Source organism: Ochlerotatus camptorhynchus, unplaced genomic scaffold (genome assembly GCF_037179485.1).
Source record: "Ochlerotatus camptorhynchus isolate MF236.1 unplaced genomic scaffold, CSIRO-AGI_Acam_v1.1 ptg000085l, whole genome shotgun sequence".
In the NCBI taxonomy this organism is placed as follows: Eukaryota; Metazoa; Arthropoda; class Insecta; order Diptera; family Culicidae; genus Ochlerotatus; species Ochlerotatus camptorhynchus.
In genome coordinates, this window is record NW_027040575.1 from 2,823,163 (window position 1) to 2,842,762 (window position 19,600).

The window sequence follows — 19,600 nt, forward strand, 5'->3', positions numbered from 1 at the left end:
GCTGAACAAATTGTTAGTGAAAGCCAAAAAGAATTTGAAGATGTGTGGGTTAAAATTTTAATAAACGGCGAAGAACATCTTTTCGCTTCTGTCTACTTTCCTCCACACTTTTCCAAAAAACCAGCTTACGAAAAGTTTTTCACTGCTGCAGAACTGAAAATTCAAAGAGAAGATCCAAGAACCAAAATTCATATTTATGGAGATTTTAACCAGAATACTGTTAATTTTATACAGGATAGTGATAATGATTCTCTGTTGTTACCAATTGTAGGAGAAAACGATACTTTGCAATTCATCTTTGATAAAAGCAGCCACTTGGGACTTCATCAAATTAACCATGTTCGTAACCAGCTCAATTCCTATTTGGATCTTATGTTTACTAATTGTACAGAAGATTTTTGTATTGTAGAAGCAGCAGTTCCATTATGGAAGAATGAAAAATTTCATACGGCTATTGAATACTCAGTGTTCATAGAATCGCATCGGTCACGCCCAAGCGTTGTTGATTTTGAATTAGTTTATGATTTTAAAAATGCAAATGTTCCTGAATTTAACAACAGACTGAATGACATAAGTTGGCAAAACCTTTTAAAAGATGAAAACAACATGGACAAGGCTGTTGACATATTTTATACTAACTTATACAATATTATTGAAGAATTCGTTCCTAAAAGACAAAAGAGAATAGTGAACAGCACCAAATATCCTGTGTGGTATACACAAGAAATCAGAAATATTAAAAACAGGAAGCAAAAAGCACACAAGGCGTATAAAAAGTTTAAAACGTCACAAAATTTAGAAAAATACGTTGAAATTTGCGGAGCACTTGAGGCAGAAATATCGTCAGCATATGAGAATTACAATTCAAGAGTAGAGAACAATATAAAATCAGATCCCAAAACGTTCTTTAACTTCGCGAACGAAAAAATGAAGTCATGTACATTCCCATTACGCATGCAGTTTGAAGAGTGTGATAGCACTGATAGTGAGGATATTTGTAACCTATTTGCTCGTTTTTTCCAAAACACATATAAGAAATCCAGTAATGCTCTCGATTTGAACTATTTTTCTTACCTACATGAAGGGGAAAATGACGTATCAGTTAAAAATATCACTGTTAAAGAAATTTTTATGACTTTTGAAAGTCTCGATGCTGGCAAAGGACCTGGTCCTGATGAAATACCTCCATTTTTATTGAAAAAAATAGCAACAAGTTTTGTTAAACCATTGTTTTGGCTTTACAATTTATCTCTCAAAACAGGTGATTTTCCAAAAATTTGGAAGAAATCATTTTTAGTTCCAATATTTAAATCTGGCAAACGGTCAGATATTAAAAACTATAGAGGTATTGCAATTATGTCATGCATTCCTAAAATGTTTGAAGCAATTGTTAACCAGAAAATATTTAACCAGGTTAAGCATCGCATTTCAAATAATCAACATGGTTTTTTTAAAGGTCGGTCAACGTCTACTAATCTGTTGGAATTTGTAAACTTTTCTATTGAAGCAATGGATAGAGGTAATACCGTTGAAACCTTATACACTGACTTTAGTAAGGCCTTTGACATAGTAGACATTCCCTTACTTCTTTTTAAATTAAAACGTTTAGGTATGACAAGTACACTTTTAAAATGGATTGGATCATACTTGACAGAAAGAACACAGATGGTCCGCTTTAAAGGAAAAATATCTTCGCCAGTTAATGTTACCTCGGGAGTTCCACAGGGATCTCATTTAGGTCCTTTATTATTTATTTTATTTGTGGATGACGTGAAGTTTGTGTTAAATCGTTTAAATGTGCTCATATATGCTGACGATATGAAACTGTACATGGAAATCTTTGACAATTCTGATTTGCTACATTTTAAAAATGAAATTGATGTTTTCTACAACTGGTGCGTTAAAAGTCTGCTGGATATTAATGTTAAAAAATGCAATATTATATCATATTCCAGAAAAAACACTACTCTAGATTTTACATGTACTCTAGGAAACCAGCTGGTTGTAAGGTGCGATAAAATTAGGGACTTAGGAGTAATTCTTGACTCGAAGTTGACATTTGTAGATCATGTGAATACCACAATTCACAAAGCAAATAATATGTTGGGATTCATAAAAAGATTTAGTTATCATTTTAAAGACCCATATACCATCAAAACACTTTATATAGCTTACGTGAGATCAATTCTCGAATACTGCAGTGTGGTTTGGGCTCCATACCATGAAACTTATATAAATCGTATGGAATCAGTTCAAAAACAGTTTTTGTTATTTGCTCTTAGGAAACTAGGCTGGACCTCTTTTCCCCTTCCTTCTTATGAGTCCCGTTGCATGTTGATAAACATTGAAACACTTAAGAAACGAAGAGAAATTTCCATGATTTCCTTTGTCAATGATATTATCTCACAACGCGTAAATTCAGAAAAAATATTAGCAAGATTAAATTTTTACGTACCATTACGCATGTTAAGAACTCGAAATGTATTTCAACTGTCACCTCACAGAACGAATTATGGTAAAAATGGACCAATTAATAGAATGATGAGAGTGTATAATAATTATTGTGAGCATATAGATCTAACGATGTCTAAAGATACAGTAAGGAGAACACTAACTGCTAGGATTTCATCTCGTTAAGTTCAAAACAATTTTTATTTTTTAGATATTTGTATATGCAGTCTACATTTGCTGACAATTTCAAATAAAACGTATGTTTTAAAATAGCATGTAAGGCAACAGCACTATTGTAAAACGGTCTACACTGATTGACGACAAATAAATAAATAAAAAAATAAATCATCCATCGGTTGTGTAATAATATTAACGTTGTATGATGTACATCGATTTTGCGAACAAAATTAAATCCATTGATGTTATATTGTATCTGCTTTTTTCTATTACATCATTATTTCATACATCAGCTTGAATTGCATTGATCGATATTACATTTTTTTTTTTGTTTGCTGTGCTCTGAGTATTTCTAGTGATTAGCACACATTTTTGACAAAAACGCAAATGGGACCGACTTGCGATGAGCGGCAGTATATACCCCTCATCAAATTGCTCACATCTCTATTTATGGTGATAAACGGTAGCTGTCAAAAGTGGGATCACTTTCTTCCATCTTTCCTTCGAGTACGGGCAAGGCGAACGACGAACAAAGACCAATCTCTGCTGTCCAAAATCGAGAACGTCGGAAAAATGTAATGTCTGCAAATTTTCGGGCTTCTTAGTTCCGTGTTTCGCTAAGTAAAATGAGTGTCGTCCAGTAAAAGTTCGAATGGTGTTGGAATATCGGTTGTTCGGAATAGCAAAGAGTATTATTTTCTCGCTTAAGCGACGGCAAATGCGGATGAGGATTGTGCAAGAAGTGCAAGTGAAATCCGTCAGTAGAAGAGCAGTGCAGTGGAAACCGGAGTGGTGGTGAAAGGAAAATGTCCAGTCGTGTACGCAAACAGAACGAGCCTATGAAGGCGTTCGTTCCGGTAAGCTCTCTTGTGGTGCGCGGTTCTGGCTCGCTACAATGTACAACTTCCGGCGGCGGTAGTGGGATTGGGTTCAAATCTCTATCTGCGACACTTTCGCCCCCCATCAGGCACATCTCACCGGAGCATGCCATCTCGGGCCATCGGAGTCCCGGTGCACTCACTTATAAAGGTAGGTTTATCGATGCCAACCATTAAGTGCTATTAAATAATGTTGTTAAACATATGAGAGCGATAATCCTGCAGAGCCTAGTCAGTTCGAAAGACGTACATTATGTTTGCCTATGTATTTTATTAAAACACTAGGTTTAATACATACACAGTGTTTATGTTTGTATTTGAAGTTATTTAGTATATTCAACGGTAGCCTGTAGTTTTACACTTGTGCAGTAAAAAAAAAATGTTTTGAACTTGAACTTCTGGTTGATTTTCTTATTGTGCGTGAGAGGCTGGTGTGTTAACTAAAATGTCTAATTGATTATGTTTATTTTTAACTCTTTATTTGTTCCAAATTCAAAATAAATTACTGTACTGTACCAGGGAGGCAACTTCAAAATCATTTTCAGAACTTTGTTCTGAATCCTTTGAAGTGCTTTTTTCCTGGTAGTGCAACAACTAGACCATATTGGCACAGCGTAAAGCATGGCCGGTCTAAAAACTTGTTTAAATATTAGAAGTTTATTCGTCAGGCAAAGTTTGGATTTCCTGTTTATAAGAGGATACAAACATTTTATATATTTGTTACATTTGGCTTGAATTCCAAATTTAATTTTTGGTCAAGTATTAATCCAAGATATTTCACTTGGTTTGACCAGGAAATTGGAACTCCGTTCATAGTGACTATGTGACTACTACTAGGTTTCAAAAACGAAGCTCTAGGCTTGTGTGGAAATATTATAAGTTGAGTTTTGGAAGCGTTGGGAGAAATCTTCCATTTTTGTAAATAAGAAGAGAAAATATCTAAACTTTTCTGCAGTCTGCTGCAAATAACACGAAGACTTCTTCCTTTAGCGGAAATGCCTGTGTCATCAGCGAACAAAGATTTGTGGCAACCCTGAGGCAAATCAGGGAGGTCCGAAGTGAAAATGTTATACAATATAGGCCCAAGAATGCTACCCTGAGGAACTCCTGCTCTAGCAGGTAGTCGATTAGACTTGGAATTTTGATAATTTACCTGCAGAGTTCTGTGAGTTAAATAATTTTGAACTAATTTCATAATATAAAGTGGAAAATTAAACTTTTTCAATTTAGCAATCAAACCTTCATGCCAAACACTGTCGAATGCTTTTTCTATGTCTAGAAGAGCAACTCTAGTTGAGTGGCCTTCCGATTTGTTTGAACGAATTAAATTGGTAACTCTTAAGAGTTGATGAGTAGTTGAATGCCCATGGCGAAATCCAAACTGCTCATCTGCAAAAATTGAGTTCGTATTGATGTGAAGCATCATTCTATTCAAAATTATCTTTTCAAAAAGTTTACTTATTGAAGAAAGCAAACTTATTGGGCGGTAGCTAGAAGCTTCAGCTGGATTTTTATCCGGCTTCAAAATTGGAACAACTTTTGCATTTTTCAATTTATCAGGAAAGTATGCCAAATGGAAACATCTGTTAAATAATTTTACCAAGAAAGACAAGGTACTCTCTGGGAGTTTTTTGATGAGGATATAGAAAATTCCATCATCACCTGGAGCTTTCATATTTTGAAACTTTTTAGTTATAGACCTTACTTCGTCCAAATCAGTCCCCCAGGAATCATCAAAAATATTTTCCCGAGAGAAAATATTCAGAAAATCCCGAGCAACCTGATTCTCAATAGGACTAGTAAGACCCAAACTGAAATTATGGGAACTCTCGAATTGCTTAGCAAGTTTCTGAGCTTTTTCCAAATTTGTGATCAAAATTTTACCACCTTCTTTAAGCGCTGGAATAGGCTTTTGAGGTTTTTTCAAAATTTTTGTGAGTTTCCAAAAGGGTTTGGAACTCGGGTCTAATTTAGAAACATTATTTTCAAAAGTTTTGTTCCTCAGGGCAGAGAATCGCTTTTTAATTTGTTTTTGCAAATCCCGCCAGATAACCTTCATGGCAGGATCGCGTGTTCTTTGATATTGTCTCCTACGGACATTTTTAAGACGGATCAAGAGCTGAAGATCGTCGTCTATTATAATTGAATCGAATTTAACCTCGCATTTTGGTACTGAGGCAGCTCTTGCTGCAACTATAGAAGTAGTCAGAGATTCAAGAGCATAATTAATTTCATCTTTGGTTTGCAAAGGAATGTTTGGATCGAAGTTATATTCAAAAAATGTTCGATACTGCTCCCAATCAGCTCTATGGTAATTGAAAGTAGAGCTGTTGGGATTACAAATTATTTCTTGGGATATATCAAAAGTTACTGGAAGGTGATCAGAACCGAAGTCAGCATGGGTAACCAGTTGGCTACAAAGTTGACATGAATCAGTTAAGACCAAATCAATAGTGGAGGGATTTCTTGCAGAAGAAAAGCATGTTGGGTTGTTTGGATATTGAATAGTGTAATAACCTGCAGAACAATCATCAAACAGAATATTACCATTGGAATTGCTTTGAGCATTATTCCATGAGCGGTGTTTTGCATTAAAATTACCAATAATGAAGAATTTAGACCTATGACGGGTAAGTTTCTGGAGGTCACCCTTGAGAAAATTCTTTTTCTGGCCTACGCATTGGAATGGCAAATAGGCAGCTATAAACGTAAGTTGTCCAAATTTTGTTTCAACAGAAACTCCCAAAGTTTCAAAAACTTTGGTTTCAAATGAAGAAAGAATTTTATGTTTGATTCGTCTATGAATAATGATGGCAACGCCACCACAGGGTCCATCAAGACGATCATTTCTATAAATCAAGTAATTTGCGTCCTTCTTAACCTTATGGTCAGGTTTAAGGAACGTTTCAGTTATAACGGCAATATGCACGTTATGAACTCTCAAAAAGTTAAATAGCTCGTCTTCATTATCTTTAAGAGATCGAGCATTCCAATTTACAATATTTAATGCTTTAAAATCCATTACTGAATTTTAAAGTCATGACAATATTATTTGCAAATTTTACTCCAGTTTGAATAGCATCAAACATGGAGTTAGATTTAAGCATATCAGAAATCATGTTTCTGTAAAAATTCCATTTTAGGGGCAGTAATGCTTCCTAAGTCAAAATTGTCAAAATTCCCGTTAGAATTACTTTGGATAGTATTTTGATTTCTACCCGCTGCAATAGCAGCATAGGTAGCTCCATTAACTCGCTGAACATTGTTAGCAGCGAGGGGAGTTGGTACAGTTGAAAAATTTGAAGCAGGGGTGATATTTGTACCTACGGGTACGAATGTAGAATTTGTTCCTCGCTGACCGTTGTTAACAGCAGAGGAATTTGTACCTGGTCGGAAACGTGGAGCGTTTCTTACCTGTCGGTTAGAACGAGATTGTAGGATCGCTTTGCGAGTCTTACATTCCCAAAAATTGGATTTGTGGTTTTCACCACAATTTGAACATTTAAATTTCTTAGGATCTTCCTTCACAGGACAGTCGTCCTTTGCGTGAGAGGAATCACCACAATTCATGTATTTAGCTGGCATGTAGCAATTTTTAGTTCCGTGACCCTGGCACTTACGGCACTGAGTGAGGTTTTGGAAATTTCCTCCAGTCTTCCTGAAGTGTTCCCACTTCACTCGGACATGGAGCATAAGGCTAGCTTTTTCTAAGGCCTTAAGGTTGTTTAGTTCACTAGACTTGAAGTGAACTAAATAAAAATCATTAGAAATCCCGTTGCGCGAATCGCCAGGACGGGATTTCATTTTCATTTTGATTACTTGGAGTGCCGAGTTTGGCGTCAAGAAGCAGTGTTATGTGGACCCTACACGGTATTGACAATATTTCTGTATTCACATCATCAATATTAATGTCAATAATTCCTCTTCGCGTCAATATATTGATACGTGTGGGGTTTGCTTTAGACTTTTTACAATATCTCACCAATTCGTTTATCTTTATCAAATCTTACGGTACGTACGGAAAGGTAAATAAATGTAGAAGTTAGCGACGCCGGTGGTGATCACGCCTTCCTTCGGAAGGGAAGTAAAGCCGTTGGTCCCCGGTTCATGAGTTGATGGGGTCGATAGGTAAGGTCCAGGATTCTATGACACTACCCCGAATGTCACTACCCCGAACGCCGTTACCCCGAATAGTACACTACTCCGAATGGCCACTACCCCGAAATTAAGACAAATGGAAGAACAGCAAGGGATCAAAAGAACGGTTAAATTTTTTGAGAAGGAAATTTCCTTTTCTAATTTATACTGAATACAAATGATTCTATAACATTCCCAAGAAAACCGTTCCCCAGAATCTCATTCCCCATTTGGGATAATAACGTGTGGAATAATGTTCCATGCACCGATTTTTCAATCCATAACGAGAAATTCTTCAACTCAGGTCGAACAATTCTTTGATAAGGTTTAACAGTTTCCGACTGGTTGAATTGGATTGCATATTAGACCCTTTGACTTTTTAAATGGTGAACGAAGTGCTCGAAAACTTGAAGGTTGTCATTTTCTAAAGAGCTAAAAAAACGTAGTATATCATCAATTTAGTAAAGTGAAACTAATCAGAGAGTTTAATCATGAAAAATATATTTAAAAAAATGTGTAAATGTGTGTGCTTAATATGTATATTAAGCTGTTCTGTAATATAAAACTGAAATATAATATCAAATGACCAAAAAAAAGTGATAAATTACTAATTTCATCATCTTTTCTGGGGAATGATAAATTCTGGGGAATGTTATAGAATCAATGATAGTTTTTTATTGGAATTTAGAAACCCTCCCCTTGGTTAGTTTTTGCACCTTGCTGTTGGTGGGCGGGCTTAATTTCATGCTTTATAGTGGAGTGTTGGAGACGGTAGGTTTATGGCCGGCGTGGCTGGCTCATGCCGCGATAGAATGGCGTCATGGGCAGGCAATGGGGATTACTAAGCTTCCCCTCTGATAAACCACTGCATGAGAGAACCAAAGATCTAGTTTAGCAGTGATAGTATCACACTTGTTACTCCTTTTATTGAGAGCCGCGTCGTAGTACGCTTACGTACAGGCACTGACGTTGGGTGTGATACTGGCGGGTTTTGCCGCAAATCACTCTTATTTTATTTATTTTTACGGAGATAGATTTATTTGGGTTTGCAAGGGAATTATACTATTGAAATATTTCAGAAAGTGCCCAACGGTGCTCCTTCTATTTGCGTGTCAAGCTTTCATTGTTGTTTTCATTGAAGTATTACTCAGGAAACAATGTTAAACATCATTTTTGTACATGGTATTGTAACTAATCTTATATGTGCTTCATTTTGATTTGGGATAAGTGTTTTAACTATGGCTCGGGATTTCCACTGTGGTGTGCTTCTATTGTGACATACCCATATGTATTTTTGTGGTGCCACATGGAAACGTGAAAGCGTAATTGGATCATTTACCCTATACAATATACAATTTAAAATTAGCTTGGAAACTAACTTCAAAGTGAAGCATTTTAGTCACTTGAAGGTGTAACCTGGGACGAACAAAGATATAATTAATATATGTCAAAGCCAGAAGTACTTGAAACACGTTAAATTTTAGTTTAAAAGCATGGGTTATGATTGGGTAGGTAGATTAGAGATTTCAGTTATTTATTAAATAAACTTCAATTAGAGAATTCAGAAAGTTAATTAACATAAGAGATAGGACGCGGGGGTCCGCTTAGGGAGGCGACTAGCCTATGAAATTGTATAATAAATCTTCCTATTTAGTGTATTTGTTAATTACAGACAATGTCAATAGCGAAAGTCATATCTTCAACCAGGCGCTTACGAACAAGTGAAGTTTTAGGAAAGATGTGTTAAATATGTTGATAGGTTTGAAATAAGAATTAGGATTGTTGTGCTTTAGTTTTCGGTAAGGTATGATGTGTCAACAAAACCCTTTTGAGCAAAGTTTCAAACATCAAATTGATTGAGTGATTTATTGAAAGACATTGCGTCATACATCTAACATAGTAGTAGTAGCAGTGTCGCATAATCTTATCACAATTGCTGCAAATAGTGCTGGAGGGGCCGGCAGGGCTGAATACGGATCAAAACTAACATAACTACTAACACTAAAATGATCCCGGAACTAACACTTATCCATTGCACTTTTAGTTACATATTAGTTTTATTTTTCTACTAAGTCATCTATGCTTCTTTCTATTGTTTGGATCAAGTACAACTAATACTAATCTACCTTTATGTATGTTTTACTCCCTTTTAACCCATTATCTTTATGAATGGCGAATCATATGACGTGAGACACGTACAAGCTGGAACTCAAAGAATTACTTCGAACAGGATATCAAATAAATTCAGGACCAATCGGGGCGTTATATACTCGGAGAGGTATTTGATAAATAATCAAAAAGTGGTAAGTTAAAATCATAGTGGAGCCAAGGATCATGAGAGGTAATTGTCAATAATTCATTAATTAGTAGAAATCTCGATAACTTTTTCAAGGGAGCGTATCGGCTTTTGTAGGCGGTGCGTTTGGTCGTCGATTTGGCGTAGCTGGTGGCTCGCCCGCGCGTGCTGGCACCAGTGCTGCACAATTTCGACAATACACGGTGATACTCAAAATTCTGCTTTGGTCACTCGTTTGAGCTAACCAACCCGGGGGCAACTTGAGAACTCCAGTATATTGCCAGTGTACCCCGACAATTTGGTGCTGGTGGTTCTGTCAAACTCACAATTTTCAGAAGGGTTATCTGAATAGGGCGAATGCGGAAATGATTTACAATAAATAAAATCCAAGCTTAAAATTCATCTCATTGTCTGACGTCAAAATTAACATTAGTGGCATAGGAAGTCCAGTGATGCCAGCGAGAAATGTCATTTTGCGTTTCAGTCGTATGCGAGGTCGTATGCACAATTCATAATCAGTTTATTAAACTTTTTTTGTAGTCTCGTGTGTCTTTGAGCAGAACAGAACCAAAAGTTTAAACATATAATTTGTAAAACGAAAATATGTGATTGTCATCGAATTAATCGAAACAAATGTGAATTGAGCGAGGATATTGATTTCGAGGCTATTGTTATTATCGTGAATGATGAACAAAAAAAGAATTTGTTTTGCAGCGAGTAAGTGCGTACTTATTAAAGTATCCCCTTGCTAATCCTACAAATTTGATAATCTTACTGTCAAGTCATAACAAATCAATGTTACCAATGTAAAAAAAGCTCCATAAGAGACCGTGATGTCGGATTAAGGAAAACCGGAGTGGGGAGATACCAACAACCAATACGAAACTAACGTTTTTAAATTGGCTCACTAATTGACTAGCCTATTGGTCCCAAGCAAATCGTTTAACTTCCCCCATTCTATTCGAAATTCTAGTACTACACAATGTTCGTTTTGATTCGCTATGAAATTTTGACAGATAAAATGAGGGGTTAGTGGATTTTCCTATGTTTCGAGGGCTGCATCGATTAGTTTGGGACCGAAGATAGCACAAACGAAGTGACAGACGGAGCGGCTCGAAAACTTTGGTGACTAACCTGCTATTGCAATTTTTCAGTGTACCACATGGCAACACCACTACTACTGGATTGTACCACATGGCAACACTACTACTAGATTGAACTAGCATTTTCACCGAATGTACTAGAATGTTTTGGTTCTATCTCTTTCACTCTACTCAAAACTGAAATGCATAAAAAAATGACAAAATGATACGCACTCTTTGCACACTGTCAAAGAATCATTGTACACAAAATCAACTTTGTTCAAATGAAAACAAAAAAACTAGCCCATCTGGTGGATGATGGCACAAGCTTCCAAGAAAATTCTATTACAGTGAACCACATTATTTAAATGGATTTCTTCGCCAGTTAGTCGTCTGTCACTTCTTTTGTGGAAGATAGTACCAGAGCCGAGTCAAAAAGTTTAGCACGTTTCTTCGGGACCTTCTGGTCTTAGAGTTACATCTATGGAGATACTGTATACGCAGCTAGTACTGCAAAATGTACAATTTGAAGAACTAGCTTAAAAGAGTACAGTGGTGAACTTTGTCCGTCTTTCGAAGACCTTAAATGCATTTAAACTTAAAATGTAATATATCATGCAATTTGACTAATTTTCAATTTCAGCAGTTTACTTACCTTACCCCGTAAGAGAAACGCGGGAAATTAAACATTTTTTTATTTAACGGGCCCAGGACAAGCCTTCGTTGCACAACTATACTGAAAGCAATAATCTGAAGGATTATCAAATTCAAGAGCAAAAATTAACTGAAGAAACCAAAGTATTTTTATTGCTATTCGATGATATAAGGAAATGAAACTCGGGTCAATTTGTATGGATTTATTTCACTTCACCACGAAAATCATAAATAAGCTCTTTTCATATGGCATTCTTGTCTGTTGTTTGGCATCAACACATGGTGCAACAAAAAGTTGGTTTTCCATAGAGAAATACCGGAAATACCGTTGCGGTGGTGATAGACAATCCCTTTGTTTACGTCGTGTGGCGACATCTACCATTTGCAAGTGGGTACGTGAAACTAAGGTTTTCTGTCACCTTGCCGGGGACTTGGAGCTAACAGTCATCGTCAAGGCAAACCATGTCAATTGTCAGTGGCATTTTTGTCAGTGACGAACATGTGCTGATTTGTTTATTAGCTAAATTTAAAATGAAACCATTTATTGAGGAAAACAATTACATGGAGCCATTAAAGTGAACAAGCATCTACGTCCTGAACAGCTTGGATAACAATAATGTGACTCAGAATGCAAGAAATTACCCTTTCTGTTACCAGGTGAATCTTTGTCATTGACGAAAAAATGAATGAGATTTTGACAAAGATTTTTTTGAGGATCAAGTCTATCATTGACTATGTGAAAAACAATTTTGTCAATATCGCGCAAAAGTCTGTCAATGACAATGACAAATCTCAGCACTGGCTGGCACTATCATCAGATAGGGGAAATTTTCCTCTACCTGCTGGTGGTGTTGATAAGCGTGTGCGAGCTGCCGGTTGCGCCGGGTCGACGATCGGATGCATTGTTTGCAGGAGCTGGTGCTTCCCTTTGAAAAAGTAATCGAGAAATAACCATATTATCCTGTAATTGATATTACTATTTTTATATATCAATGAAATTAGTCATGACAGAGTAACAGAACGAGTTTAAAAACAGATGGGGAAGGACAATAGACACAAGTTGACACAATAAACAAGACAAGTGGGGGTTAATACACAAGACAAATTGACAAAATAAGTGACGACAGAAGACAAGACTGGGACAAAAATCAACCTTTTAAAAAAACAAGAATGCGCAATTATATTATCAAAACTATTTGGATCAACACAAAAACAACAGTGACCAAACGGGCATCATAGCCTAAGAACGTTTGTGTGTTGATTTAAAATAGAGGCTCATAGAAGCAAAATTTATCAATAAAAGGGGTCCAGTGTAGAGTTTAAGCAAGTTGCTGCCACTGTGATTACCACAAAAAAAAAAAAAATATTTTCATTTTCTTAGAATAGCCATAAAAACAAACATCCGTAGAACAAACATTGTTCAGCACAAAAAGGTTTGCATTTTACATGTATTAGTTTTTGAAAATATTTTGATTTTTCCGATAATATTTAGAAATGAGGGGGTTAGAAGGAAAAGGGTGTATGTAAATGACTTTGATCAATTCTCTTCATCGACTTTCTCTTTTGATAACCACAACTTTATAAACAGATTTTGCGCTATTTCTGCCACATAGTTTGATAAAGGAGGTTCTCAGAGGTATCCAGAATGACACACGAATCAAGGAATATGTTTGCAGCTAAATTATTAAAGAAAGAGAAAGTCGATGAAAATAATCGATTAAAGTCACTTGCACTCGTTTCCTTCTAACTCCCTCAAATATAATTTTGATGATATTTACGAATAATCTATTCCCTTCGCATTACCACAGATTAGTGAACCAATTTTTCTTAATTATCCCAATACAGTGTAGTGAAAGGTTGTATTAGTTAGCAAAAGCAATATCAAAGGTATAAAGAAATGTTAATCTAGCTGAGTTCTTAACAAACGAGAAAATCGATGAAGATAATCGATCATCGCGGTTAGGCCCTTATGATTTGGACGCTGTGGTCAGCTTTACAGAAGTCATAAGAAACCGCAGCAGTCATGAGTGATCACGAAGCAGAGGTCCAAACAACGTCATTTTCGTGAACTACATGGTTTATTTGAGAAAGCGTTGCTGCGCTGTAGTTGCCGAGAGGCTAATAGCTCAGGATCTGGATACAAGAATCCGCTATGAGATGGGCTCCACGAACTGGAGTGGCACTTTCGGTAACTGTGAAAACTGATCGACAGTGAGTATCAACGAGTTCATTGTCCCGGACTCGATCAGGTGGAATCTACAGTGAGCATAGATATAGTGTACGATCACCCAGATTGATGGTTGTTCAAACCTGCTCCACATAGTTCCATGAATCGTTCTCGATGGCCTTTGCCTCCGACGTATTGCGGTGCCGGTGGTGTAGTAGTAAGCGTGATTGCCTTTCACCCCAAAGGACCTAGGTTCAATCCCAGTCGGCGCCTTCAAAAATTTTTGAGGCATAAAATCTGTGATCACGCCTTCTGCGTTGGTCTCCGATCCCCGAGTCGATGGGTCCATAGGTAGGGTCTAGGTGTAGGAGCTTCTTCCCTGGCGTCGGTTAGCATTGGTACTCAGTTCGGAAAACAAGATCGACGGAAAAAAATCAAGAAAAAAAGAATGCAAAGACAAGACTCTCAATTAACAAGATGGCCAACTCATATATATCTGTTGAACAATCGAGTGGATACATGCACCCGCAGTGCAACTTAGCGGCTTCATATTGAAACTGTGTACGACAGAGAATCACATGCAAGCGCTTGAAGTATTGTGCGTATGTTTCTTGCTTTGTTTCTATGTGCAAACGAAAAGCTCACTGATGGCTTGTCATTTTTCTGTTCAGGAGCTGGAAGGAGCCTGAAGGTATGATACATTATGTTTCAAACATCAAATTCGTATCGACATCGCCAAATAAAGATATTGTATATTTGTCGATTCCGTAAATTTGTCTCTACTACGGAAAATTGCAAAATAGATCTAGTATATTTTCTCGTAAAACATCATTCGGGAAACAGAATGGGACCAAATTGAGAATGCTGAATGCGTCTGGTCATGTGAAATCACGATACAATAACCGATATATACACGATAAGAGTATAAAGAACGTACACAAATACACACGAAGAAAACCACGCACCCATCCTGCGACTACGTAGGTACAAATGCAAGGTAAGGTTGATCATTGCTGCACATTTTGTAGTACATTGCTGGTGCTCTGGAGAAATATATTTGTCCTTGCAAAAGTACCGGTGGTTGAAATGTAAATGGTCTGTAAAATGCATTGGATGTCATCTAGTGATGGCCTTACATTTTTTCTATAGCGTTTAGATGAGCTGCAGGGGAATAAAGTACTAAGCAATGATATTTAAGTAGGGGAAATGACGGCTTCGGCATGACAGACTATTTTCGGCAACCCAAATTGAAACGCTAATTTCACTGGATTTTCTTACGAAAATACTTCGCTGAATGCATTCAAACGGCTTTCAGCTTCGATTTAATTATATTTTACCACTGAGAAAAAGCAATATAGCAGGGTTTTCTTAAAATGGAACACACGCACTACAAAATACTGCTGATTTCGAGTTGACGATGAAAGCACAACTGTTTAACACGCAGCTCAAATAGAAAGGTTGCCGAAAAAAAGATGTTGCCCCGCTCTCACTAGAGAAGATTGGAGCATTGTAAAAGCGTGTCAAAACAGTTTTTGACAATTCTTTTGGATGAAATTGTTAAAGTAGCTGGCAGCAAAAGATCGCAAACAAACCAATACTGCATATGAGTGACGAACCTGCTGTCATCGAGCACCCGTTGTCGTCGACAGACAAGCCCCATAGCCCTTATTGTTTTTTTTTACTAGTTCGTTTATTTGGAAGGCTCAATCGCGTTAGCTTTACGGAGCCGATTGTTCATTGCTCTTTGTTTGTAACAAAATTCACTTAATTCTATGTCTAGTAGGAGTTGGGCCGAACATAGCCCTTATTGGACGCATCACTAAAGCCCAGTAGTTCGACGCAGTTCGTGTTCTCGAGAAGAAGTACACAGCGGCTGATCCTGTCAGTTTCGATCGCGTACAGTTGACTTCGATACTCGTTCCGTAGCTGGCTTCGTATACAGCATATGTGTGCGTTGCTTAGAGAAAAAAGGCTATAGAAAGATTGTCGCTGCTAAGGTTGCCGAGAATACGTGAAATCCCCTATTGCATGTAGGTTACGTGCATGCAAAGAAAACCAAGGCTTTGTTTGCATAGGTGAAACGGAAACCTTATTTGTACGATGGTGCAAACATTATCACGCATACGGTAGACTTTTTTTTTACATTTCCTAGCAATTTTCAGCTTCCCGGAAATTGGTAAACCCCTGATGGATCTTCCCGGGAATTCCAGGAATCGGCAAATATTTCCCGGACATCTTCTTACTTCTACTGGAAATTTCTTCCGGCTACCCCAGAAGTCCTTATGACATCCTTTGGAGGTGTATTCCGACTTCCATGGGAAGTTATTGCAAAGATTATCCGAAAATTCCTTTCGACTATTCCTGGAAGTATTTTTCAGCTTGCTCAGGGAATGTATGTCGTTTGGCCCTGGAAGTTTCCTCCAACTTCGCCCGGAAGCATCTTTGGCTTCGCACGAAAGTTTCTATCAACTTTCTTCGCAAAAGTCTTCATTCTCGTAGCTTCACCCTTTGGAAGTGTCTTCCTACTTCGGTAAATTGTTTTCTAATTTGCCTCAGAAGTTTCATCTGTCTTATCTCAGAAGACGCATCCGACCTTCCACAAATGTCCTTCTGGCTCGGAAGTTTCCTCAAACATCGGAAGTTTGTGATAGATTCCGACCGGAAGTTTCTACTGGCTCCTCTGGATAGGTTATTTTAGTTGCTTCAAATAAATCGAATGGGTAAATTTTCCAGATTGTGTGATTTATTTCTAGGAAGATGTAGGTTTAGCTCGACTTCCTTAGAAAATAGCAGTTTCCTGGGAAGTCGAACCAGCTTTCCGAAAATCGGAAAATTTAAATTTTGGTAGATTTATCGGGAATGGTTTCCGAGATGTCCCGGACAGGGGCCACTAGACTAGTCTACGTGAAGACAGAGATCACACAGACATCACGATTTTCCCACACCATAATAAAATACTGTCAAGACTATTACATCGGACATAATCAAGGAAGGACAAGAACAATACAAAATTACACTCACGAGATATATAAAGACTGGAAACTCGACTTTCTTATCATCAGGAAATCGACTTCACACTCAACCGGGAAATGTAAAATTCTATTACAGATTTGCATAAAAACTATACAGAATTTGCAATGTTTCACCACATCAACAGATTCTGTAATGTGGTCGTCGGAAGGTTTATTAATTCATTTTCTAATTTAAATGGTAGCTAAATTTTCGAATCAAGTTTGTGTCCCCAAATGCACTGCGGCTAGAAAATCATTCGTGAAGGTTCTATACAAAAATAATAATTCTGGTAAAACTTGCTTGTTCCCTATACAGTCCATTGTAAGATAAAAGTAAGAGACCGTAGATTTGACGTAAGACTACGTGTTCAGTATCAATATTCGGCGACTGCGTTAGGAAAACCACTTTTTCCCATCACGGAAATGCGTCGTTTTCTGATGACAAAATTACACATTTTCGTGCACAAAACGCACGAAATTTTTGGTTTATGCAATCTATAATAAAAAAAGCAAAAATTGATCGGAGGAATTTCTTGCTAAAATTTTCCAAAAGCGAGATATTTGCGATCAATCATATGAATTCGAGATTTATTGCTTTTTTCCTCGAGAAAACCTTATTTTAATTCGATGTGTTTCTGGATAATTGACAAGGTCATGTGGTATTCGGTCATTGCGAGAATTTTTATGTACCAATACTTTTACACATTTGACCGCAAACGTATGGTTGCTGTTTACATTATCAATGAGCTTTGGAGGTGATGTGGCTGGCAGCAAGGCGAGCGAACGTTCAATGAAAATTAACTCTTAATTGATGGTGGTCCGGAAAAGAACCGTATTGTCGTGATGGTTGAGTAATGCTGAGCTATTAGGGTGTTCAACACGGATGAGGCTGACGAGCTGTATGTTGTTTGGAACAAGGGTGACGCGCTCGGCATAGATGGCCCACAGCGGCTCACGACGAGCAACTGAATCCGATCAGTAGCGGTGCAGCTTCTTCATCCTTCTTCGGTGGACAGCCTTGATAGTAAGCTGCTTGCGGACAGCCTTTCGTTTGTTTCCTTGATTTGTTTTCCGTACTGAGTACCAATACTACCGACGCCAGGAAGGCAGCTCCCATACCTGGACCCTAATTATTGACCCATCAACTCATGGACCGGGACCAACGGCTTTACTTCTCTTCCGAAGGAAGGCGTGATCAGAGATTTTATGCTTTAGAAAATCCCGGCGGTGCCGACTGGGATTGGACCCAGGCCTTTAGGGATGAGAAGCAATCTCGCTTCCCGAGCAAAGTCTGAGATCAAATGGAAATCTAAATTTGATGTTGTGATTTCGCTGATAATGATTACACAGGTTGCTGTCGTTTTGGTTGTTTTAACGGTTAAAATATCAAAATTGAGAGCCAAAAATCTTCCTGTGACATCACATTGAAAACTATTTCTGCAGTGAGAGCAAACTGAAAACTCAATTTGATATCAATTTTTCCTGTTGATAACAAAACATGTATTCAATTTGATGTTATGCTAAGGCAATGTAAAGAAACCCGCAGCAACATATTTTTGAAGAGCAAATGTACAGCAAAATGAAAACAAAATATGGTATCAAATTTGTCAATTGCGTAAACAGAAATCAAATTATGATTTTAGTTTGATGTTGGTATCAAAACTTGATTTCAATTTGCTGTCATTTTGATGCTGGACTTTGCTCGGGTTACTACTACCAAAGCTTACTATTGATCAAAAGGCAAAAGATTAGCTGAACAGGATCCTAACAAACTTTTTTTTTTCTATTATGGTTAAAGTCCCAGGCTGGGACTTCCAGCACTTGTGGTCCAGTTTTTGGCTCAAGGGCCTAAATCAAATTTGAAATAAATGTTCAAGCCTTTTTTTGCGTAGATTTATGGCAAAACGTATGCTCGAACCTTGTATCGAAAAAAATGGAAATAATGTAAGAATGTTGAATTTAAGATAGGGTCAATTCAAGGACCACTAGGGCCAAAAGCTGGCGCCTCACCCTAGTTTTATGCCTAGCTTTTTTAGAAAAATTTCGCCAATTTTCTAATGCAACCGTTAATATCCATCAACAGAATATTTCGTGCTGAAATCATGACATTCATAAGTTGACTTACTAAATGCACAGTGAACAATATTCCAACATACGACAGCCAAAATATTAGCGTCAAATCATCAAATCTTCGAATTGTTTACATTCAGTTACTTTCCATTATCTTAATGTCCGTAATAAAACCAATATATTTCACCCAGGTCAAAGAGACGAAAAAATGTTACATCTGTAAATAGGCAAAATTACTGGTTAGTAACACTCTAGATTGGCTTCTGACCAACTTGAAAATAATAGTTGAATAATTATTTGATAAGCCTCCTGTAGAGTTGAAAAAATAATGACCGGATTACCTTGACAATTTACAAATTGCCTTTTCGGCCACTTTGTAACTCTTTACTCCTAAATATGGTAAATTCTAATCAGCAAACGTCAGTTTGTGCGTGTAACATGGACATTTCCTTACCCTTTCACTCCTATGAAAATCCCATTAGATACTGTCAAGCTTTGCGTGAAGAGACGGCGGCTCACTGTTGCCGTGGTGGAGTGAAGAGATCAACCCGGGGGCAACTTGAGAACTCCAGTATATTGCCAGTGTACCCCGACAATTTGGTGCTGGTGGTTCTGTCAAACTCACAATTTTCAGAAGGGTTATCTGAATAGGGCGAATGCGGAAATGATTTACAATA

General features: G+C 37.4%; 1 protein-coding gene across 2 annotated transcripts in view; it reads left to right on the top strand.

The window, feature by feature from the left end:
• Positions 1-3,153: 3,153 nt before the first annotated feature.
• LOC135698385 (protein FAM117B-like) overlaps positions 3,154-19,600 on the top strand; it is a 46,058-nt gene continuing 29,611 nt past the window's right edge. For both annotated transcript variants that reach the window (XR_010517484.1, XM_065218347.1), the window contains exon 1: positions 3,154-3,657. Coding sequence is in view for 1 of the 2 variants with exons in the window: in XM_065218347.1 (XP_065074419.1) it covers positions 3,435-3,657 (223 nt within the window). In the remaining variant the exon portion in view is untranslated. The remainder of the gene's footprint in view (positions 3,658-19,600) is intronic.